General features: G+C 36.2%; 1 protein-coding gene across 1 annotated transcript in view; it reads left to right on the forward strand.

Annotated features, from left to right (window-relative positions):
• The window catches only part of TMEM117 (transmembrane protein 117), a 202,746-nt gene that overhangs the window by 130,523 nt on the left and 51,449 nt on the right, over positions 1 to 20,774 (forward strand). The window contains exon 5 of the mRNA XM_030454385.1: positions 3,145 to 3,242. Coding sequence (XP_030310245.1) covers positions 3,145 to 3,242 — 98 coding nt within the window. The remainder of the gene's footprint in view (positions 1 to 3,144; positions 3,243 to 20,774) is intronic.

The raw sequence follows: 20,774 nt of genomic DNA on the forward strand, positions 1-20,774 counted from the left end.
AAAGAAAGTTTCACTTTCAGTTAGATTATTTATAGAAAAGATATTTATCCTTACCTACAACTCCTACTGCAGACTTTGCCTCTGCTGGCCAGAATTCTGTGATGTATAATGTGGCATTGTTTGACATGACTAAGGAGAGATCTAAAGCATTTGAAGAGCATCCTGAGCAATGTGCTCAAAGAGCAGCTGCATGGAAGGAATAAATGATCCTTAAGGTGTCTTAGTTTGTTTCCACTTAGTATATCTAAGGTTATCTTACTGTTCTTTTGGGTTTTTTTATGATTTTGCTTTCTGTTACCTGCTCTGAATATGACTTTGAATCCCAGGTTTATTCTTCTATGTGGTACATTATAATTTTTCAGATTATTGTATTATATCATATCAAAAAGAACCTTTTAATTTCCTGTAACAATACAAGAAAGGGAATCAATATTATATTAATTTAATAATAGTAATATTATTTTTAAAGCAGTATAAGTTATCTTCATAGGTAATGCAAAATGAGTAATATGAGCAGTTATTAATTATTAGTTATAGTCCTACTTTTATAGAGCAAAGTGAGATTTAAGATTCCATAATAAATACATGGAATACTAATTTTTAATGAAAATAGTTTGCTGTGGCAAACTATTGGTACAAATTTGTGTAACTTAGGAACTCAGACTGTGTGTATGGTAGCGTTTTGGTTCTGAACTTTAGTACAGTGTAACAGTTTTTCTCATGAAATATTAAATAAAATGAAAGAGTATCCTGTCATTACATTTAGGGTCCATCCCTTTCTGAATTGAAGCAGTGTAATTAATTGATTAAAGCCTATTGCATCTCTTAATTCAAGAAAAAATACATTGCTTAATTAAATTGTAATTAGCTTTCCCTACTTTATCCTGATTACGTAAAATGCATTCATAGAGAGGATTAATGGAGGGATCATTTTTTAAAATTATTTTTAAGAGTCAGCAAAGTTTTCAAATACAGTCCAATAAAACAGAGAAATATTTGCTCGCCAGCAAAGAGAGAGAAAAAGATGGATATTCAAGCATCCCTTTATATTAGGTTTTGCAAATTAAATTAAAATTTATATTTCTTTCTTTTTCTAACACCATCTTTCTAACAGCATCAATGAGTTTTGATGTTCCTATCTAAAACTTATTTGCACTATGACAGTGTTGAGTGTTTTTCTCCTGAGAGCTGTTTTCCACAGTAACTGTCCTTGACCAAGCCAGAAAATGAATTTGATGCAAAAGGTAATTGGATTTCTCTTTATGGAATGCATCCCTTTAATGACTGTCTCTGCTTCAGCCAATTTAGCTGCAACTGACCTGACATTGATCTGGTGATATGACTTTAAATAAATGGCAAAGCTGGGACATGAAAGACCAACTGTCTGATATCAGGGAGAACACTTCCTGCCTTCTCTTGCCATTTTTCTCAGAAAATGTCTCCTTATTGAATGTCATTCTTATGAAACGTGCTGCTCTAATAATTGGTCAGAGATTGCGTCCTTCTGCCAAATATAAAAAGTATTTCCCAGAAAGTGTCTGGAGAAAATATTTTGAAAACTGAATAAAACCTTTCAAAATACCTGTTTTTCTTTTCAAATATTCATTACTATGCAGAATCTTCCTAAGAGAAAGAGGTGCTACCAAACTAGTCAACTAAATCTTCACAGAGGTCTTTTGCAGCATTAAATATTTATCAAAATGTTTATTTAGGGAGTAGGAATCTTATAAAAAGTATCATATCATGTTGATCTGAGAAAAGGTTTGCCTACATACAACAGTTATCAAATATGTCATTTTGTGATATTTCTTCAGACTAGCATTAACGTCATCATAAAATCATAGCATGCGTATTTATATTTATTTAATATATTAATTATCTTTTGGACCCAGCCCATCTGGCTAATATTTTGACTCTTAACCCCAAATGAACTTATAAGCAAACTTTAGAAGCAGAATATAGTTTATATGTAGTTTTAATTTAATATTGGGACATGTATTCTTTTTGATAAACACTGTTTATATCTGTTTATATCATTGATGGAACATGGTAATGCACTCTGGATGGTAAACGGGATTTCAAAACCTCTGCATATCAAAATAAATGTAGGGGAAAGTAGAAATAAGAAATCTTTACTTCAATTTCAAGTCATTTCCTTCTGAAATATTATTAAGGATTGTTTTCATACTAATCAAAATAGTAATTTTCCACTTTGTACTGATACCAACGACAGATACTAAAAGTTTTTGTTTTACTTATCTGTATTTTGAAGCAAGTGGTCACCTCTATTTCCTGTATCTGTTCAATTATTTTTTAATCTTTGTGTATGGGTAGGCTTTCCACTCTGCTGGATCGCTGGTGCAATAGAATTGATGAGTTTACTGTAATATAATTCTGGTGCTTTTTAGTACAGTTAACTTGAAGTAAATGGATATGAAAACAGATTCCCAAGGGTGCAAGTGCCTGAGGGGTATTCACCTCCCTCATTTAGCTGAAAGTCATTTTTATTACTTTTGTACCACCCAGAAGTACTGCATGCATATGAATCTCTGGGCAGAGAAAGCAGATGGTCCCTTTAGATAGAAATTATGGAAATGAGAATAAATATTTCATACTTTTTAAATATCGTGCAAGTTTTAAGGAATTTTCATGTCTCCAGTCCCAAGCGTGCTTTTCTTACTGATACCAAGAAGTTGGAGGGGATTATAAACAGCACATAGTGCTGAACTCATGGGCTTGCACTCCCTGCCTGCAGTTCTGATTTCACGAGTGGAAATTCTGCTGATGCTGCTCTCAGAGAAGTGCTTCTGATCTCCCAGGCTGGACTGGAAAGCTTTGCAGCCATAGGGGAACATATCTTATGTACTGTATATTGCTGTAACTTTTGGATTGGTTCCTCTTCTTTGGAGCTGCACAGATTTCCTTGTTTCTCAGGGAGCTGCATGCACTTGTAGAGGCAATATAGGTAGGCCAGTAAACTTTACCTTGATTGCAAACAACAGTATAGATACTATTTGTCTACTAACTATTAAAATTATCAGAACTGATGCAGGTGTATCATACATGAAGTGTTTTTTAAGTCCATGTTAGTGGTTTCTTTTGTGACACCAGTTTAACTGTATATTATTTCTTTTTGCCCGGTAGGTCACTGATATGATGCTTCAGGACAAACCCTACCCAGACTGGGGAAAGTCTGCCAGAGCTTTCTGGAAGAAAGGCAACATCAGGATAATTTTATTCTGGTAGGAAAAATAAACCTAAATGAACCTATTGTAGAACATCTAAAAATACATCTTCTGATTGTCTGTGTCACCAAGAAATATAAACAAAAACAAAGGGACTGAGCTCATGCAAATTTTACCAGTACTTAATATCCCACTAAAAAACTGCATTCAGTTTTAACTGAATGTTAAAACTTGTCTATTGTTTATTTGGGGGGAGAAGGGGGTTTGGTTGCTCTTTTTTTCTACAAACTATAATTATCCTACTGACCTGAGTCTTAGTTCAGGATCAGCAAAATGGACTGAATAATTAATATTAGAATCATGAGAAAACTCTATTGAAATTTGCTAGAAGGAGCCAGGGTATCTTTGCTGAAAGAAAACCTCTGATCTGTTAGAACTCTTTGAACATGTCATCAAAATAATGGATGAGGAAGAAATATTTGGCCTAAAGTATTTGGACTTCCGAAAGGTCTTTGACAAAGTTCTTCACTGAAAGCAGTAAAGAAAAGTTAATACTTTGGAGCCCATGGGCTAGTTAATACTAGCCCATGGAGTATGCTAAACATTTAGTAATCATCTCATAAATATGTAAAAACAAAAGGTATAAGTAAAATAATAATTTTCTGCTACATTAATAAGACAGGAGAGTCCCATCATTTAATAATTGAGGTAGTATTCCTAGTTACTAGCTTTTATTTCCTAATTTCAGCCAGACATTGGAATGGTCTCCCAAGGGAAAAGGTGGAGTTCCCCACTTTGGAAAGTTTTAAGTCTCAGATCAATGGGGTGCTAGGGCATATCATAAAAAAGAAATAATATTGGAAGGGTTGGATCAGATGATCCTTGAGATCCCTTCCAACCTGAATCATATGATCCTATGATTCTATATATCATATATTGTATATTTTTCTTTACATTTCTCTGAACAATAGCTTTTTCTGAAAGACTAGAAAGAACACTAGTTAAGAAAAAATTAACAAGACTGAGAGAATAGATCAGTTAAAATGCAATAGATAAAATTTTCTTTATTCTGTTAACCTTATCAGTGAGGGTTAAAAGCAAAGCGACACAATAGGGAGATTTCAGATTTACATATGAGACAGGGAGAACAGTGAAATACTATTAAGAACACTTAACTGTTGTGAGATATGTTTTGACTTCTCGTGGTGTGAAACGTTATAAATTACCATTTTTTTTCAAATAATAATTCATATTAACAAAACCTAAAAAAAAGTTCAAAATTGAAATATGGTAAAAAAATGATTGTTTTTTTTCATGCATGATTCTCGTACTAAAGGATGTGCTCAATGGAGATTTTAAAATGTAACAGGTGACATAAATGTCTTTATTTTTATTTTTAATCAGTGAAATAAAATAGCACCGGGCAACAGTCTACATTCTATAGAGACATTAGTTAGTCTGTGCACATTAGATATCAGTAAAAATAGACATTTTTTCCTCCTAATAAGTAGGAATGCATGATAATGTGAAGGATTTCAAATATCATTGCTTAAGCATTGTGATGAAACTAGCCTAATTTCTAAAGTGTCCTAAATGAAGCATTTGCAGTAGTATGTCCTACACAGATACTGTATTCAAAAAGGCATTTAATCAGGATATTTCCTAGGGCCACACCTGTTTAGCAGAGATAGTGTAGTACAGTGCACTGTGTTTTAATTATTCCAGGTAGAGACATGTGATGCACAGTTACCAGTGGTTAATGAAAACAGAAATTTTAGATACACACTAGACTTCTTTTTCTGATAATGTAATTTTTATTTTCAGGTTTACTTTGTAAAATTAGAAAATACCTACATGGGTACCAATGACAAACAGATTTTCCAGGGGATGGAGGTGCTATATCAGCCACTTGTTTATAACAGTTGCTCATGTTTTGTGTTCAGAAATGTTTTCAGCTCTCCAATGCAACTAATTAGCAAAGGTTTTAATTTAGCTTATCATCTTCTGTTTTAAATCATTCCCTGGAAACCCCATCAGCAACTGGTTGTTGATTGGTTCTGAGGATTCTCTGTGCCTTTTGTGTGGCTTTGCAATATAATTCTTCCACAAACAGCTCAGAAATAGCTCAGAAATGTCCATTTGCTATTTCCCTTTGTCTAGCCCTTTGTCTACCCCATTTGTCTACATTCTACCTTTTTTACAGCAAAAGGCTGTCTTCTTCTTTATAAAAACATCTCCATTTTGGTCATTCCCAGCTCTCCTATTGGCTAATTCCACCATCCAGAGACACGTATTTAGTAAAACTGATAACTTAGTAATACTGTGTGGTATATCGCACAGTATGCCATAATATAACACCATATATCAAAATATAACTTGAAAATGGCTTTCAGAAAGCCAGGAAGTTTCTGGAATGCTGTCGGACTCACTGGGATGGTGCAGAAGTGTTTGTGGGTAACCAAAGAACCTCTTGGAGTTCAATATCCTCAGATATTGATCATGCTGTGGTGGAGAGACAACTTTCTCCATGCATGGATCTGTGGATGCTGTTGCTATTGCAAAGCTTGGAAGCTTGAATTGGAAGCTTGAAATGAAATAGGCTGATTTGTATTTTTGGGGCATGTTGGCAATTTGGTAGATTTAGGAGAGAGAGATTATATATGGCATGAGTGGATTGGCATTTAAAAGAAGCAACAAGAAAAAGAGGTTGTTAAATTAATACAGATGAAGGTCTTGAACAAGACTGATGACAAGCCAATAGCAGTAGCTAGTGTTGAGTTAAACAAATAGGACAGTATTAGATATTTTTGATATTGGATATTAGAGAGGACAGAGAGGGAAGTACAGTGTGAGAAGACTGATTATTTTGCAAAGAACTTGTTATTCCCCTGGAACCCACAATAAGTCCAACGTACGCTAAATGGCTCTTTTTATTAAGATTTTTTTAATAATGAAACCACTTGTCAAGACAGAGGAAAAACAAATACATACTTGAAAAATGAACTGCAAATGGAAAAGAATAATGTTAAGAGAGCTTGTGAAAACTTAATTTAAATTAACTTAGTAAGTAGTTAGGGTGTGTCTACTTTTATAATATTCTAGTATTTTTCCAAGTGAAGAAACCTGTGCAATAGTGAGCTTTCTAGATGGTATGCCAAGGTTTGCTGGGAGCATTATGCTCTCCATGGAGTCATAGAATTGGCTGGGTTGGAAGGGACCTCAGAGATCATCAAGTCCAACCCTCTTACACATCTGCACAGGAATGAGCTCTCACAAGGAGTACATTGAGGTGGTTTTGCTAAACCACGTCACACTCCAATGCCACAGTATCTGCTCAGGTTATGTAGTTGTTGCTCATGATGATACAGAGGTCCCTGCCAGCCATGCCTGTGGTTAACCTATGCCTGGCTTGTGCTTGAAATTACCATCTCCTTATTACAATGTCTTCTGTGGTGGCTTGCCATCTCCAGTAATAATCAAGCATAGTACTTGGTATAAAATCCCCAGGACATCTCTGGGGCGTGCAGTGGTTTTTGTTAAGAGGCAACACCTGAATATTTTCTCTTCACAAACTGCTACGATACAAACTGTCCTCAAAACTATCCTAACAGAGGATAGGGAAGATTATAATGAGCAAGGCATTAGGTGTGCTTCATGTGGACTTTTAGCTATAAGGAAGAAAATGAACACCAAGAAAAAAGAAACAAGCTCACTGGAAGAGAGGACAAGAGCTGCTGAGATCTGTGTAGCCAGGGAAGAAAAAAAAAAAAAAAGATATATTCAAAGGTGGATTATCAAAACGGGGGAGTGTAGAGACAACAGTGGATTGTGCAGCTGAGTATTGATTGCAGACAGGGTGATACAATAATATATATAAACTGAATGGTTGAATATGCAAGTAGCAGACTGGAATCCATTCCTGTTGTGTCCCTGGACAGACACTCGTTGTGCACATACACGGTGAGCAGTCTCTATTGGTGCAGTTATGTGCCTTTGACATAAGAGTCTGGTCTGAAATAATACAAAGGACATACCAACATGGAGAAGAAGTAATGTAGTATGGAGAATTGTAAATTTGTGATTCCCTGTGTTTGCTGTGCTCGACTTTGCAAATGGAATAATGTTATTTTAGTTTGTATTTCCATGTGCCGTCTCTAGCTTTCTTTAATAAAAATCAAAGCTACCCATGCCCCAGAAATGTGTGTTGTAACAGAGTACATTGATTCAGCAAGTTAGTAATATAGGTTTAAAAGCTTTTTTTCAAAAATTTTTCAAAAATAAATGTTTAGAATTAGGGTTCTAAGTCCTGTACAAATGTTACATTTATAGAGAATTCTGTTAAACATGGATTTGTTTGCAGTTCTTAAATGGACAGTATTTTTTACACTGCCAATAGAGGAAGCTTCTTTATGAGAGAGATAGCCACTTCTATACAGAATAAAGCATAGTTTATTTAAGTGATTTATTTAGGTGATGGTTGAAAAGTAGTTCTTTTGTAGAGAGAAAAGCAAGAGTTGGTTTCAGGACTGGGCCCACAGACTTCAGTTCCACCTTTGATTTGTCTTTTATTCTCAAAACTGCTCTAATAGATAAGTCTTTTACAGCATCTTTTCAGTTCTTCAGCCTGTTTAAGCTTTTGAGTTATATTTGGTATATTCTTGCACTTAAATAGATGATAGCGTGTTAGAAAGAGAAGCTGGTTTTATTCCTACATAATTTCTAGACCCCTAAGTATAGCCCTCCTAATTGGATGGATATGACAATCCATCTTCACCTCTTTTAAAAAGTATGTTTTATTCTATCCAGGTTAGTGAGCAAGAGGCATATAACTAACAGTTACTAAAAATATTTTATCCAATGTGTAGCTTTAATAATGCTTCCTACAAGTGCAGTGTCTGCAATGTTGCAGTAATAACAGTGCTTCCAAATGAAAATACTTTTACAAAATCATGTCCTATGCCAAAAATTGAAAATCCCTAATTCTTATATGAAGATTTTCCTTAGCAGGTTTCAAAAGGTCTTTCAAACAGACAGATGCAATCCTCATTTCAGTCACAGGGCCAGCGTAGAAAGGATGTTGCAACAAGCCCTTTTTTATCATGTTTTTTTTCCATGGTTTTGCTGAGTAGGAGAAACCTCTGCTTCCATCCAGGCCCTGTGGAAGATTTTCTGAGAGAAGAGCAGAATCCCTGATGTAGCTGCTCACCCTGTCTGTGCCCTCTTTCTGCTTAAGTGCTTTCCCTTCCTTCCTTCCTTTTCTACTGTATAAATCTACTTGTTATTAGCAAAAACATTTTTTCTATCTTTAGAATTTACAGCCAGCTTAGGCCTCATTCCAGGTGCACTCTAAAGGCAGGATTAGTAGAGCTGTCAGATAATATGATATGCATTATGTGAGCATGAATGCAGAGAAAAATGTTGAAAATTAAATTATAACAATGTGTAATCCGATAATTGTGACAGCCACCCCAAGACAGAAGTTCTAAATATTGCAATTAGATCAGCATGCACACTGGACTACAATTCATACAGCAGGAGGATGGATTTCAGGTTTTCAAGGTGGAAATTCAATGTTTTGCATCTTTTCTTCAGTGTTCAGAGATCTGGCAAAATCATAGCCATGGTCAGTTCAACTCATACTCAAGGCTCTTAGAGGAAGCTTTAAAAATTACATCTCACAAAGACATGATGCATGGGGAAAGTACAGCCTCAGCCAGTGGTTTTGTGCAAGATGTGCACTCTGAAAGCTCACAGAGTTCAATGGAGATCACAAAATTGGGGTTTCAGTTGCTCATGCTCACAGCCAGAGTTCATAGATTTTGTCATGGCTGAATTCCAAAAATCAATTCAGTTTTGTAAAATAAATGTGATGATTAAAGCAATTAAATTATTTCCCTTCCTGGAATGCTGTAGTACCTTTTTTTTTTTTTTTTTTTTTTTTTTTTTTTTTTTTTTCTTTTCTTTTTTTTTTTTTTTTCTTTTTTTCCCCTAATGGCATGTTTAAATTTGTGCCTTAGAATTTGCTGATGTACTTAGCTGAACTTCTGACTCATCATCTTTCCATATTCCTGTACGTCCTATGAATACTGAGTATTTACCTGTTATGGACTGGAAAGCCCATAGGAATACACAAAGCTGCAAATTTCTCTTGATGTTAAAAAAGGCTTTAAGAAACACTGATCATATCAAGTGTTCCTTGTTTTTCAGATCTGTGGGAAGAAGCAATTCTGAAACTAATTTTAGTCTAGTGAAAATCAGCTTGGAAATTATCTGGTTCTAGGGCTTATGGATTTCAAGCACTAATACAGTGAAAATGTTCCACCCACAGAGAAAGGATTTCTTAACAATGAGAACTGAGAATGCTTGCCCTGGGGACATGCTGGATGAGTTAGAAGTCTCTCAGTGTTTTCAGGAGGATATAGCAATTGTCATCTATTGACCAACTGATTTTAAATGTTTTATTCCTCTTGATTTTCTCATGGTCCTCGCCATGACTTTTTCCTGTGTCTTCGCCATCAAAAGAAAATTGCAAATAGAATTTGGAAAACTCTCCACTATATTAATGCTTTCTGCTGGTGTAAACTGGCAAACAAATAGAAATTGTTTAATGATGGTTCCAGCAAAATTACAGCTGGAGATCTGAAGGGTTGCTCAGGATTAGAATGTAGCTGGACTGATGCTGAGTTACATTCTAATTGGTGATGCTTTAAAAGGAGGGGAAAAAATAGCTTGTCACACCCAAATGCAATTATTCTGGACTAATAGTAAAATTATGAGACTCTTTAAGATGGGACCTAAATGTGGAGCAGGAAACTGATTTAAATGTTGCCAGTTTTCCTTTCCTGTTCTCTTCAGTCCTCTTCAGGTTCTAATACCCCATGGCCTCTATCAGAGTAGAGCCATTTCAATAAAAATGAAAACCTAATTAAAATGATGTTTTAGAATGTGCTTAACACAACTATAAACACTGATGTTCATATGGTAAATTAGTCCTTGCATGAAACAGCCATATATATGTAAGAATCATTTATTTTGTTTCTTACTTCCTTCTACTTAAAAAGCCCAGTAGGATTGTGAATCTAAAGTAATTTGCTGACAGCTATCTTAATCAAGACATTACAATTTAAAATACATATTTTTAGACTGAATAACACAGTAAGAATATTGTGGCTATAATTTTATTTCAAATAATTGCAGTGGTCTGTCTGTAATTGTGACTGCTGAAAAAGTAATTCCTAAAGCAAAGTGTAGATTACATTGTCAATAAAATCACAGCTAAAGGTTGTTAACAAAAGATGCCTGGCAGAGCTGTTGGTTTCAGAATTTATGTTTTGATACTTTAGCATCTTTTCTGTTTTTTTTTTAAACAGGAAACTATGTTAGCAGTTAAGACCTTACAAAAATAGACACCAGTTAAATTTCAGACCATGCATATTTGAGTTATGCTGTCTAGTGGGAAGTTATCTTGATGAACATAATGAATTTGTCATACTGACTAATCAAAGTCAAGAGCTTCAGCAAACTGTGTGTAAACAAAGATATTAATTATACAGTCCTTAATATTTTCCATCCTTTGACATTCAGCGCTTATTAAAATGAATGATCTGCTCCTTGAAGAAAGTACACCTTGACTATAGTTTACTGTTTGCTTTGTATTGCTGCTTGTACTGACATAATGTTGGGCACAGTGCTGCTCCTCATGTGGACAAAGAGTAAACCTTTCTGGATTTCCATGGAAAAGGGAAATCTTCTTGTCTCTGGTGACTGAAGCTGTGAGGCAAAGCCAGTGACAACAGTCAGAAGAAGGTCTCTTCAGACTTGAGAAAGGCCCCTATTTTTGCAAGCTTTACTTCTCAGACTCAAGTTCTCAGCTTTGCCATTTCTTTTTTTACACACCCTACCTGAATCAACTAGTTCTGCCTTACAGTAATTGAATTTAATTTCATTAAGTGAAGAATATCTTATAACTGGGAAGGTAAAGGACAAAGGCCAAGAAGTTTTTAAAATATTAAATTTAAATGGAGAATTACAATTTCAGTTTCATTACTTGCTATGACAGTTTTAATTTATTCAAAGATGTTGAAATTAAAAAGAAGGCATTTCTTTTTAAAGATACTGCACACAGCTTTCTCCCAGTGCTGAAAAAACCTTCTCTTCAAGACTGTGTTTTTTCCAGTGCAATCTCCCAGGCCTTTCTGCTTTTTCATACATTAGGGAACTGCATGATGTGTAAAATGATCAGAATATGTTTTTTCCCTTTTCTTTCTTGTTCTGGTTGGATAGTTACTTTTTATTTAGATGGATCAGTTTTAATTTTTATGTGAATTTATAAATAATTATTGGAACTTCAAGTAATGAAGCGCCCTAAGGTGTCTCTGCTATAAACTGAAACAAACAATGCAGTTTTCAGTAAATTAATTTCCTCCAAACAACTCATGGCCATATTTTCAAAACAAGCAGCTCTTAAAAGTGTTCACACTTGGGCCCTCCATTGGGCAACATGGTGCCCAAGATGAAGTGCAATGTCTGCCCCAGGGAGGTTACCATCTGAAATTCCAGTTTGAACAAGAAAAATGCCACAGAGATGAACTTATTCCCTCATCTACAAAAGCATATTTTCTGCTCACAAAAGTAGCATGTCAGCAAAAATAGTGGTCTTTAATACATGCTCACCTTCCTTTCATAGGCATGCTTTGACCTGACCTCATTTATTGAAATATTCAAGGTCGAATGGTATAGCACAGGGAGCATAGGTCTTGAGTGAGGAAATAGAGTGAGGCATGTTTTCAATGACAATAAACAGGCTAGAAATATCTTATCTGACTTTTAAATGATATATTGATTTGAAAGAGCTGGAATTTAGGTGAGAAATGACCATCTTTCAATTGGATACATTTCATACAGAGAATGTAGAGAATAACAGTACAAGCAAAAGCAATGTGATTTTTAGTGCATTAGTTGTCAGGATGGAACTTCACCCAAAAGCAGGCCCTGATTTCTTGTCTAAAATCCTCTGCATTATTCTGTCGCATGAAGTCTGATATACTCATGCTTCTAAACCTTACTTGTAAAGTATAATAAGAATTGAAGTGTTTCCAAGGGATACAAGCTTGACCAAGCTGCATGAATAAACCTCTGGTATAAGGAATTGTGTTTTGACTGTTAGAGGAACTGTGATACGATTGATTTTAGTTTTATTGTGCTACAGATTTAGAATGTTTAGATCTGTTTTAAGTGCTAGAGACTTAAGGCTATCCATATTTTTCAGGTGAACCCAGAAACAATACAGTGCTTATGATGACATTCAGGATTGTTTCCTGAGGGTGGCTTACTTAAGATTTGAGCTGCTGCTATTTAATCCTACTGCCTTCAACAGAAAAGTTTTGGTTTGTAGTAGAATAATTTACACTTTACAATACTATCTAGAATTGAATAAGACCTTAAAACATTTAGCTTTTCTAGTTGTGTGCAGGTGAATCGATAAAATTATCTGAGCTTCTTTGGTTTTATTTCTATGAAATGTAGAAAATATATACTGTTTTTAGATACATATATATATATATAAGAAATATATATACTTCTCCTGCAGCAAATTAATTTACAAGATGCAAGCATAGGAAGAAAGCATCTCTTATGTGTTAATATTATGTCAAAGCAAGATTGTGTTACATTTCAGATAGATGGACTTACAATTAAAGTGCTGTTTAAGATCTTGTTTAGCAGAGTTTTCTGACCCATAGTAAAATGTGTAGTGCTTCCTACCTGAAAGATTTCTGTGTATCAGGTTTTTGGTGTCTTCAGTTAATAGTACCACTTTCTTCTTGTGCCATGAGATATTTCAGTGACTACAATGTATTTTGGCTGGTTTCAAGAAGCACACACTCTCTTTTAATCTATACACAACCTCAATTAGTGTTCAGGTCAGTAAGTGGGAAGACATTTATGGAATCAATCATTTTGGGTTAAGGAGTACATATACTGCAAGTGTACTAATGGAATGGAAATAATGCCTGGAACATCTCCAGAACAGTCACAGTCTCAATGGAGCAATTAAATATGTATGAAGAATGTATGCAGTGAAGTTCAAACACATCACCCTGAGGCTTATATTTTTGGTTTAATTTATTCACAGCCTTTCAGTGTACTGCTGCTTGATGGCCCAAAAACACTTCTGCACATTGCCTCCTGCATCATCCGTGTGTCCCCTGACTGACAGATACAGTGACAGTTGCTATTTTTAATCACCATCTCAGGAGCAAGTAGACTCTGTAGTAGAAAAGTGCAGTGTTAGTATTCAGGTTAACAGTTTTTATTCATGAATAGATTTGACATCACTCACAGTATGGGAAGTAGTATTCAGAATTAATTCAGACAGTGGTTGAGTATTTAGCAAAACTTATTAGCCTGAATACTCTGTCATTAGGAGGTCTTCAAATTACAGTATTGCAGATTATGGCCTGTATTCCTTATCTTCGCATCAGTGCTTTTACCCTTCATGGAAAAGATGCTTGTACTCTAGCTAGAGTCTGGTTTTTTTGTAGCATCATGAATGCCAGAGCTCTTTAAAAAATTAGTGGTTATATTACCTGATCATTACTGTTCTTTGCAAAATATATAAAAGAGCAGATGCTATTTTCAGGTTCAGTAATCCATTGCTCTCTCTACTCTTTTAAGTAATAAATAAAGCCAAACTATTTGGGGCTTTATAAAGAGAGTTTGTCCCTTTTTATGGGTCTGAGTTCTGCATTTGTCACTGACCAGAGAGTGCCAGCATATGAGTTTATTCACCTATTATCAATTAATACACCATGAGTAAGTGGGATTGTCATAGAACCAATTTAGAGTCATTGGCAAAGAAACTGAGCAAGGACAGCCTTTTAAAAAGATTACTTGTAATTTAATTACTTGTGGAAGATGTATTGCTATCCCCTGCATGAAAACAGTAGCATCTTAATATGTTCTTTAAGCAATAACATTGGTTGAATGAGAGCTCATATTCCAGTAATGACATGCTCTACTGGTGGGCTCTACTGGTGGATAGTGGCACAATGAAGCTAAGCCATTTGTAGAGCAGAACCACTGAGCTAAAGCCAGAAACATGTTTTTGTTTCTGGAACTAGTTTCCAGGCTGTTACTGAAACTGTCTAGTGACACTGTAATTACTTTATTAAATGCAATGGAGTTACGAGGCCTCAAAGCTCCCAGCATGCCTATATAAATCCTTAAAACTGTAACTGGGTATAATATGGACAATGCTTATGAAAAGTATGCAGTGTTAATATGATCCTTGTTACTGGGGATGCCAGCAACTTTTCATGGGAATGCCCACAAATTATATAATTTTCTAAAGAAAAAGAATTATTTTAGGACCTTCAGTTCAGGCACAGGGTAAGCAATTTTGGTGATGTTGCAAAATTAAGGGAACCTTTGGACTTGTGAATAGTTGTAATCAATGGCTTTTGATATTCACTTTAACCATCAAGATGATTGACTTTTCCTAGAGAAGAACAGCTGCATAAATATATTGAAATGTTGAATATATACTTGATTTTTTTGAAATCAATGGTAAAATCCCAGAAATCTTCAATGAAACTCAAATACTCTTTTAAATATGGGTACCTTTTTTCAGTTAGTTGTAGGGCATGCTTTCCCTGCAGTATTCCAGTACTCAATAAGCTCCTTGGCATCCATATAAATAGATTTCTGAAGCATACAATGGGAGATATGCTGTTTGGTTAGTTAAGCCTTAAATACGTTTTTCCTCACCTTTGATAATATTTCCCTCTTGCAACTTTTATATTTCTTTTTCACAGTGTTGATTCATACCATCCCATTATTCAACAGGAAAAGATCTGGTGCTGGGTATTATGTTTCTGTGGGGTTTTTTTGTTTGGTTGGTTTTTGTTGTTGTTGTTTTTTGCTGTTGTTTCCATACCATCAGGCTCCTTTTCCCAGCTATTTACTGAGCTTTGCTGTTGTCTTGTTGTTTTTCTTAAAGGCTTATTTCTCAGATTTTGATTAATAGTATCTTATATCTATATCCTTATGCTTTTTGCATCAGAAACATGATTGGGTTATTTCTTATGATATGTAGTAAATTATCTGGCTTTAGGAGTGTCAGAAGTTGCACAGTTACCTTTTGTATCATGCCATTCTAAACTGGAATGGTTCTTGTGATAGCAGGTTACGCCTCACAATAGCAAGATCAGATTAATAAAGGAAGGTGACACTAAGATATAGGTATGTGTACCCAGCAAGTGATGCATATGAAAAATGTTTCAGCCTTCCATGAAAATGAGTCATAGCCAAAATATTCATACCTTTACCATCCAAATTTACAATGCTATATTTATATTTTAAGCATCTAAATAAATAAAAATATTCATTGAATTTGACCAAATGAGATTTGTGGGGCTGGCGGTACTCCAAAATGAGACCATGTAAATATAATTCTGGGTATGGGTTTGGGATCCTAGCTTAAGATGCAAGATAAACTTGTATCATGCCAGCCTCAGGTTCAATAAAGCCAAGTGCAAGGTCACATATTTTAACTATCCATCCATCTTGTCAAGCCATCTTAGTGTGTTAATTTTTGTGTTTTCTGATCAGCTTGGAAATAGTGAGAGGTTAAATAATTTTAGGAGACAGGAAGCACTTTGTAACCCCTTTATTCAATGTACCACCTCTTTTTCATCATTTTAACTTTAAGGTAATTCATGCTATATGGGTATCTGCAGTGAGGTAAGGTAATTCCCAGAACAAGGATAAAACCAGAGCTGCTTGAACTCAGAGAAGCAGGATTCCACTTGGGCAGTCCTCCCTGAAAGAGTAGATAAAGAAGATAGTATTATCCCATTTTCAATTTTGATTGTATGGACATGGTACAGATGATGCCATCTAAAGTCTGAGTTTTGGATTGTTTTAGGAATCTTTTGTTTTATGACATGGTTGTGTTCATTACGACATCCACTGCCTATCAAAGTTCAGTTTTATTATTCCCTTTGCAACATGACCAAAGTGGATGAGCATTAATAAGACTCTGCTTTGGCAGCAGGTGTGACTATATTGTAAAACAACCAAAAAAATAAACAAGCAGTTCAGTTTGCTCTGTTTTATTTAATTTTTCAGTAATAAATCAACTAAAACTAAACAATCTCTAGTAGACCTTGGGTTGAAAACAGGCTTAACAAATCATTGCTCTGTAATAGAAAATATGGTAACATAAGTAGAGAGCTCTTGGAGATGTTTTTCAACAATTCATTTTTAAAGAGCTCCTTGGGTAGGGATATTTTGACTGAAATTGATGGCAAACTCCAAGGTGGAACAATCTGTCAACACAGCAGGCAAACATCCCCAGCATGGTGTGTTAAGCAGAAGCTGAGATTTTAAGCAGGTGGGATTAGGTAATAGTTCATTCCAAACTTCTTGACATTGTGAGCTGTTCTGCTGTCATCTTTCTAAAAGACATTTAAGGACATCTGTCCACATAAGTCCAACCAGAGACTAGTCTTGATACATCAAAATGAATAATGAACACCCCCCTCCCTCTTTCTCTTCCCCCTTAAGTTGGAAGTGATCAATAAAGTTCTTGAATTATGTCTTATAACCAAAAACCTTCATATGCTTACTTCTTCCCATCTGAGCAGTAGAAGAGCTTTTGCTGACGTTCATTTCAGAGACACATGTCTTGTCTTTCATCCAATTCCAAAAATATAAATAGAATTAAAAATGTTTTGCCCCAGCATTTGGATTTATGCAAATTCAGGGCCACTGTCATTTGATCAAGAGAAATTGGTCGCAGCATCCGTCACTTGAAGCATTGTTTAGATTTATTCTCTGAAGCAGCATTTTCTTAAGAACTTGTGGGCTGTAGGAGATCCCACAGTGAATGGAGCTGTGTGTATCTTCCTTGGAGGGGAGCTGGCTGTAGAGATGTGGGATTCTGCAGTTACTGCTCATGGAACAACTGGTGGTTACCCTACTCCTGTATGATCCATGTATGAAGCCACCTTTAAATATTGCATGATGCATATATAAACAGTTACTGGTTGAAGGTTTTTTCAAGACTTGAAAAGCATCTGTTCTAGTACAGTATTTCACAATATTTGGGGAGTTCTAAATGTGAAGTCCATTTTTCCCTATATTGTGCATTAAAATATCCCCACCACAAAGTGAAAAGCTGCTTGAAATTGTGCCTCAGATGAAATAGATTTCCTTTTTTGGTAGACATTGATGGAGTTATCAACCCAGAAATCTCTGTGATAGATTGCCAGTAATGGTTGGAAAGGCCCAGGAATGATTGTAAGTCACACTAATCTTTCAAGGCCTCCTTGCTAGAGATCACAGTTATTTTCAAGGCTCCCAGGAAGAACATAAGGAAAAAAAAACCAACACAAAAACCAAACAGAAAAAAACCCCCAAAACAACAACAAAAAAAACCCATTCAGTAAAGAGCTGGGCAAATTAATTTAATATCATCTCTGTACAGTGACTGTATGGCCTAGGAGAAAACTGAAGACAATACTAACAAATCGAAATGACTAAACAAAACTTTCTGAGAGCCTATACCCAGTCTAAAAAGCTGTCCTCCATTTTACAGCCTTTGTGAAATAGATGTTGTTATTTTCTCTGCAGAGGTATAAGAATCTGGCTGATTCTAGCCTCTCTAGTGGTTGTTGATCAAAGAAGCCAAGTGCATTCATCTGTTCCAAATGCTGATTTGTTTCAGAGTCTTATCAACAGTACTAAGGCTCCCTCTTTTGAGAGCAAGTGAGGCCCTGTAAAATACACCCCTTCCAAAAGTAGCCCTCTGGCTGCTCTGTGTAGGTGCTTGCTGGAGACTGATTGAGCAATCACATAAGTGATGGGGAGACAGCCTGTAGGCTTTTATGCTTGTCAAACACATATCTTGAATTATTTTACAGAAAGAACAGGCTCATATAACTGCAAACTGCATGAAGTTCAGCAAGGCCAAGTGCAAGGTTCTGCACCTGGGTCAAGGCAATCCCAGGCATGAATAGAGGTGGGGAAGAGAAAAGATTGAGGACAACCCTGAGGAGAAGAACTTGGGGGTGGTGGTGAACCAGAAGCTCAACATGTGTGCTTGCAGCTCAGAGAGCCAGCAGGGTCCTGGGCTGCATCAGTAGAAGCACAGACAGGCAGCTGGCTGAGGGAGGTGATTCTCCCCCTCTGCTCTGCTCTTGTGTGACCCCACCTGGAGCACAGTGTCCAGTTCTGGAGTCCCCAACATAAGAAGGACACAGAGCTCCTGGAACGTGTCCAGAGGAGAGGCACAGAAAGGGTCAGCTGTGTGCAGCACCTCCCCTATGAAGACTGGATGAGGAAGTTGGGGTTGTTCAGCCTGGAGAAAAGGAGGGTCTAAGGTGACCTTATAGCAACCTTCCAATATCTGAAGGGGGCTACAAGAAAGCTGGGGTAGGGCTTTTTACATGGGTGTGTAGTTGAGAGGACAAAGGGGAATGTTTTCAAGCTTGAAGAGGGGGATTTAGGTTAGACATTGGGAAAAAGTTCTTCAATATGAGGGTGGTGCGACACTGGCACAGGTTGCCCAAGGAAGCTGTGGCTGCCCCCTCCCTGGAAATGTTCAAGACCAGGTTGGATGTGGCTTGAGCAACCTGGTCTGGTGGGAGGTGTCCCTGCCTATGCAGGGGGGTTGGAACTACGTGATCTTCAAGGTCCCTTCCAACCCAAACCATTCTATGACTCTATGATTCTATAAAGCAAATGGTGTTGGGTAAAGTGTTTAACAGAATTATAAACAGAGAATATGTATTTAATGAAGTAAGGGTCAGCATAATGTCCATTAGACTTCAGGTCTCTTTAGCACTACTTAATCTACATCAAGCTCAGTGGAGGCAGAACAAAACTGATGTAGTATGTGGGTCTCTGGAAGGTAAACCTGACCTAAAGAGTTCACCTATTCCCTGGGCAAGAGAAAAGGGCTGTCCCCAGCTTGTACCGTGGGTCTGATAATGGCTACCTTGTTGGATAGGTATAAGAGGTGGGATGCTGAGAGATGGGATGTTGATTATGTATTCTTTAATGCTTTCTGCAAGATGGTTATAACCCTAAAGGAGATCCACAAGAGAAGGCTGTGGTTGAAGCAACAAATGCCACTAATTACATTCCAGAAGAAGTTAAAACTGATTTTTTCCACTTGATGTCAATCCCCACTGTCTGAATAAATCATCAAAATATTGTCTTTGGGCCAGGGAGTCCATGTTACATGTTGTGGACCACATTGAAATTCATGCAGAACTGAAGTCAGGTCAAGTAGAGAGGACAGAATGAAGAAGCAGTTCCAAAACTGAACAGGGAAGAGACAGAAAATTACAGCAAACCAAATCATCTGCTTTCTCTTAATGTATAATTACACGGGATTGTGCTGGCAAATTGTGAACAGCTTCATATCTGACTCTTACTTTTTAGGACATTAGAAGCTGAAGAGACCAAGGCTGGAGAGTAAAAGAGGGCAAATGATTTCAGGAGAGGGACCTTGGCTTACATCTTGTTGTAAATACTGCAACAAAAGATTTTTTTTTATTTTTTTTTTTCCTGATCAAAACTAATGAATGACTCAGTCTTCTCAGAGTAGAACACAGGGCCTTTTCTACAATACCGAGAAGTTACTGTTTGAAAGGGATAACTATTTCCTCACAAGTTCAGATTTTGACCAAATCTGTATCTGGGAATCTTAATGAATTCAGCCATAACAGTTCTTCTGTGCTTCTGGCTTCTTGGAAGTCCCTCATCTTCATCTATCACTGGAAAAAAGGAATATGGATACTGTTACACAATTAGGCATATAACTATCACAGCAGTACAGACCTTCCGTCTGATAAGTCTCTTTATTAGCTTCCTTTTTGCTCATTCTTATTTCTAACCCTGTTCTGCTCATGGAAAGGTCAACTTTCCCAAGGATTAATATCATGGTGATTTGGATGTGATTTTCTTTGTCTTCCTAGAAGACATGTCATCCTTATACTGGAACTCACTCAACTTGTAGAAGAACACATATAGTAAATTTTCTTTCCTGTGAGATTTTTGAGTTGGTATCAATTCTTTTTGAGTCATCTCCAAAAAGTATTATTCCTTACAATTACTGTAAATGTCAATCAAATAAGTGTTAGCATATATAGTCTTAGTTGGATCAACAGTGTGAGCTGAAATTCAGAAGTACTCTGACAGAAAAATCCCTTCTGTTTTGATTGTATAGATTTTTTTTCAGGAGGAATTATAATGCTTTTTGTTTGTTTGAGGTTCATGCCATTGATACTCAATTTTTTCTACAGGCAAATTGAATTGGATGGCAAAGTCATGTTTCCTTCCTTAAGTTAATGTTGGATAACTTACATGCTTGGCTTCTAGGGTTCTTTTCTTGCAGAGAAAATATCACAGGGGCATAGAATCATAGGATTATTCAAGATGGAATTCAGGTTCTCAGGAGGTATCTAATCTCCTTCTCCAAGCAGGTTTAGTTTTGAGCTAAGACCAGGTATCTCAGAGCATTACCCAGATGGCTTTCATAAAGCTTTGGAAAGAAGACTACACAGACTCTCTGGGCAGCCT

This window comes from Calypte anna, chromosome 1 (genome assembly GCF_003957555.1).
Source record: "Calypte anna isolate BGI_N300 chromosome 1, bCalAnn1_v1.p, whole genome shotgun sequence".
NCBI classification, from domain to species: Eukaryota; Metazoa; Chordata; class Aves; order Apodiformes; family Trochilidae; genus Calypte; species Calypte anna.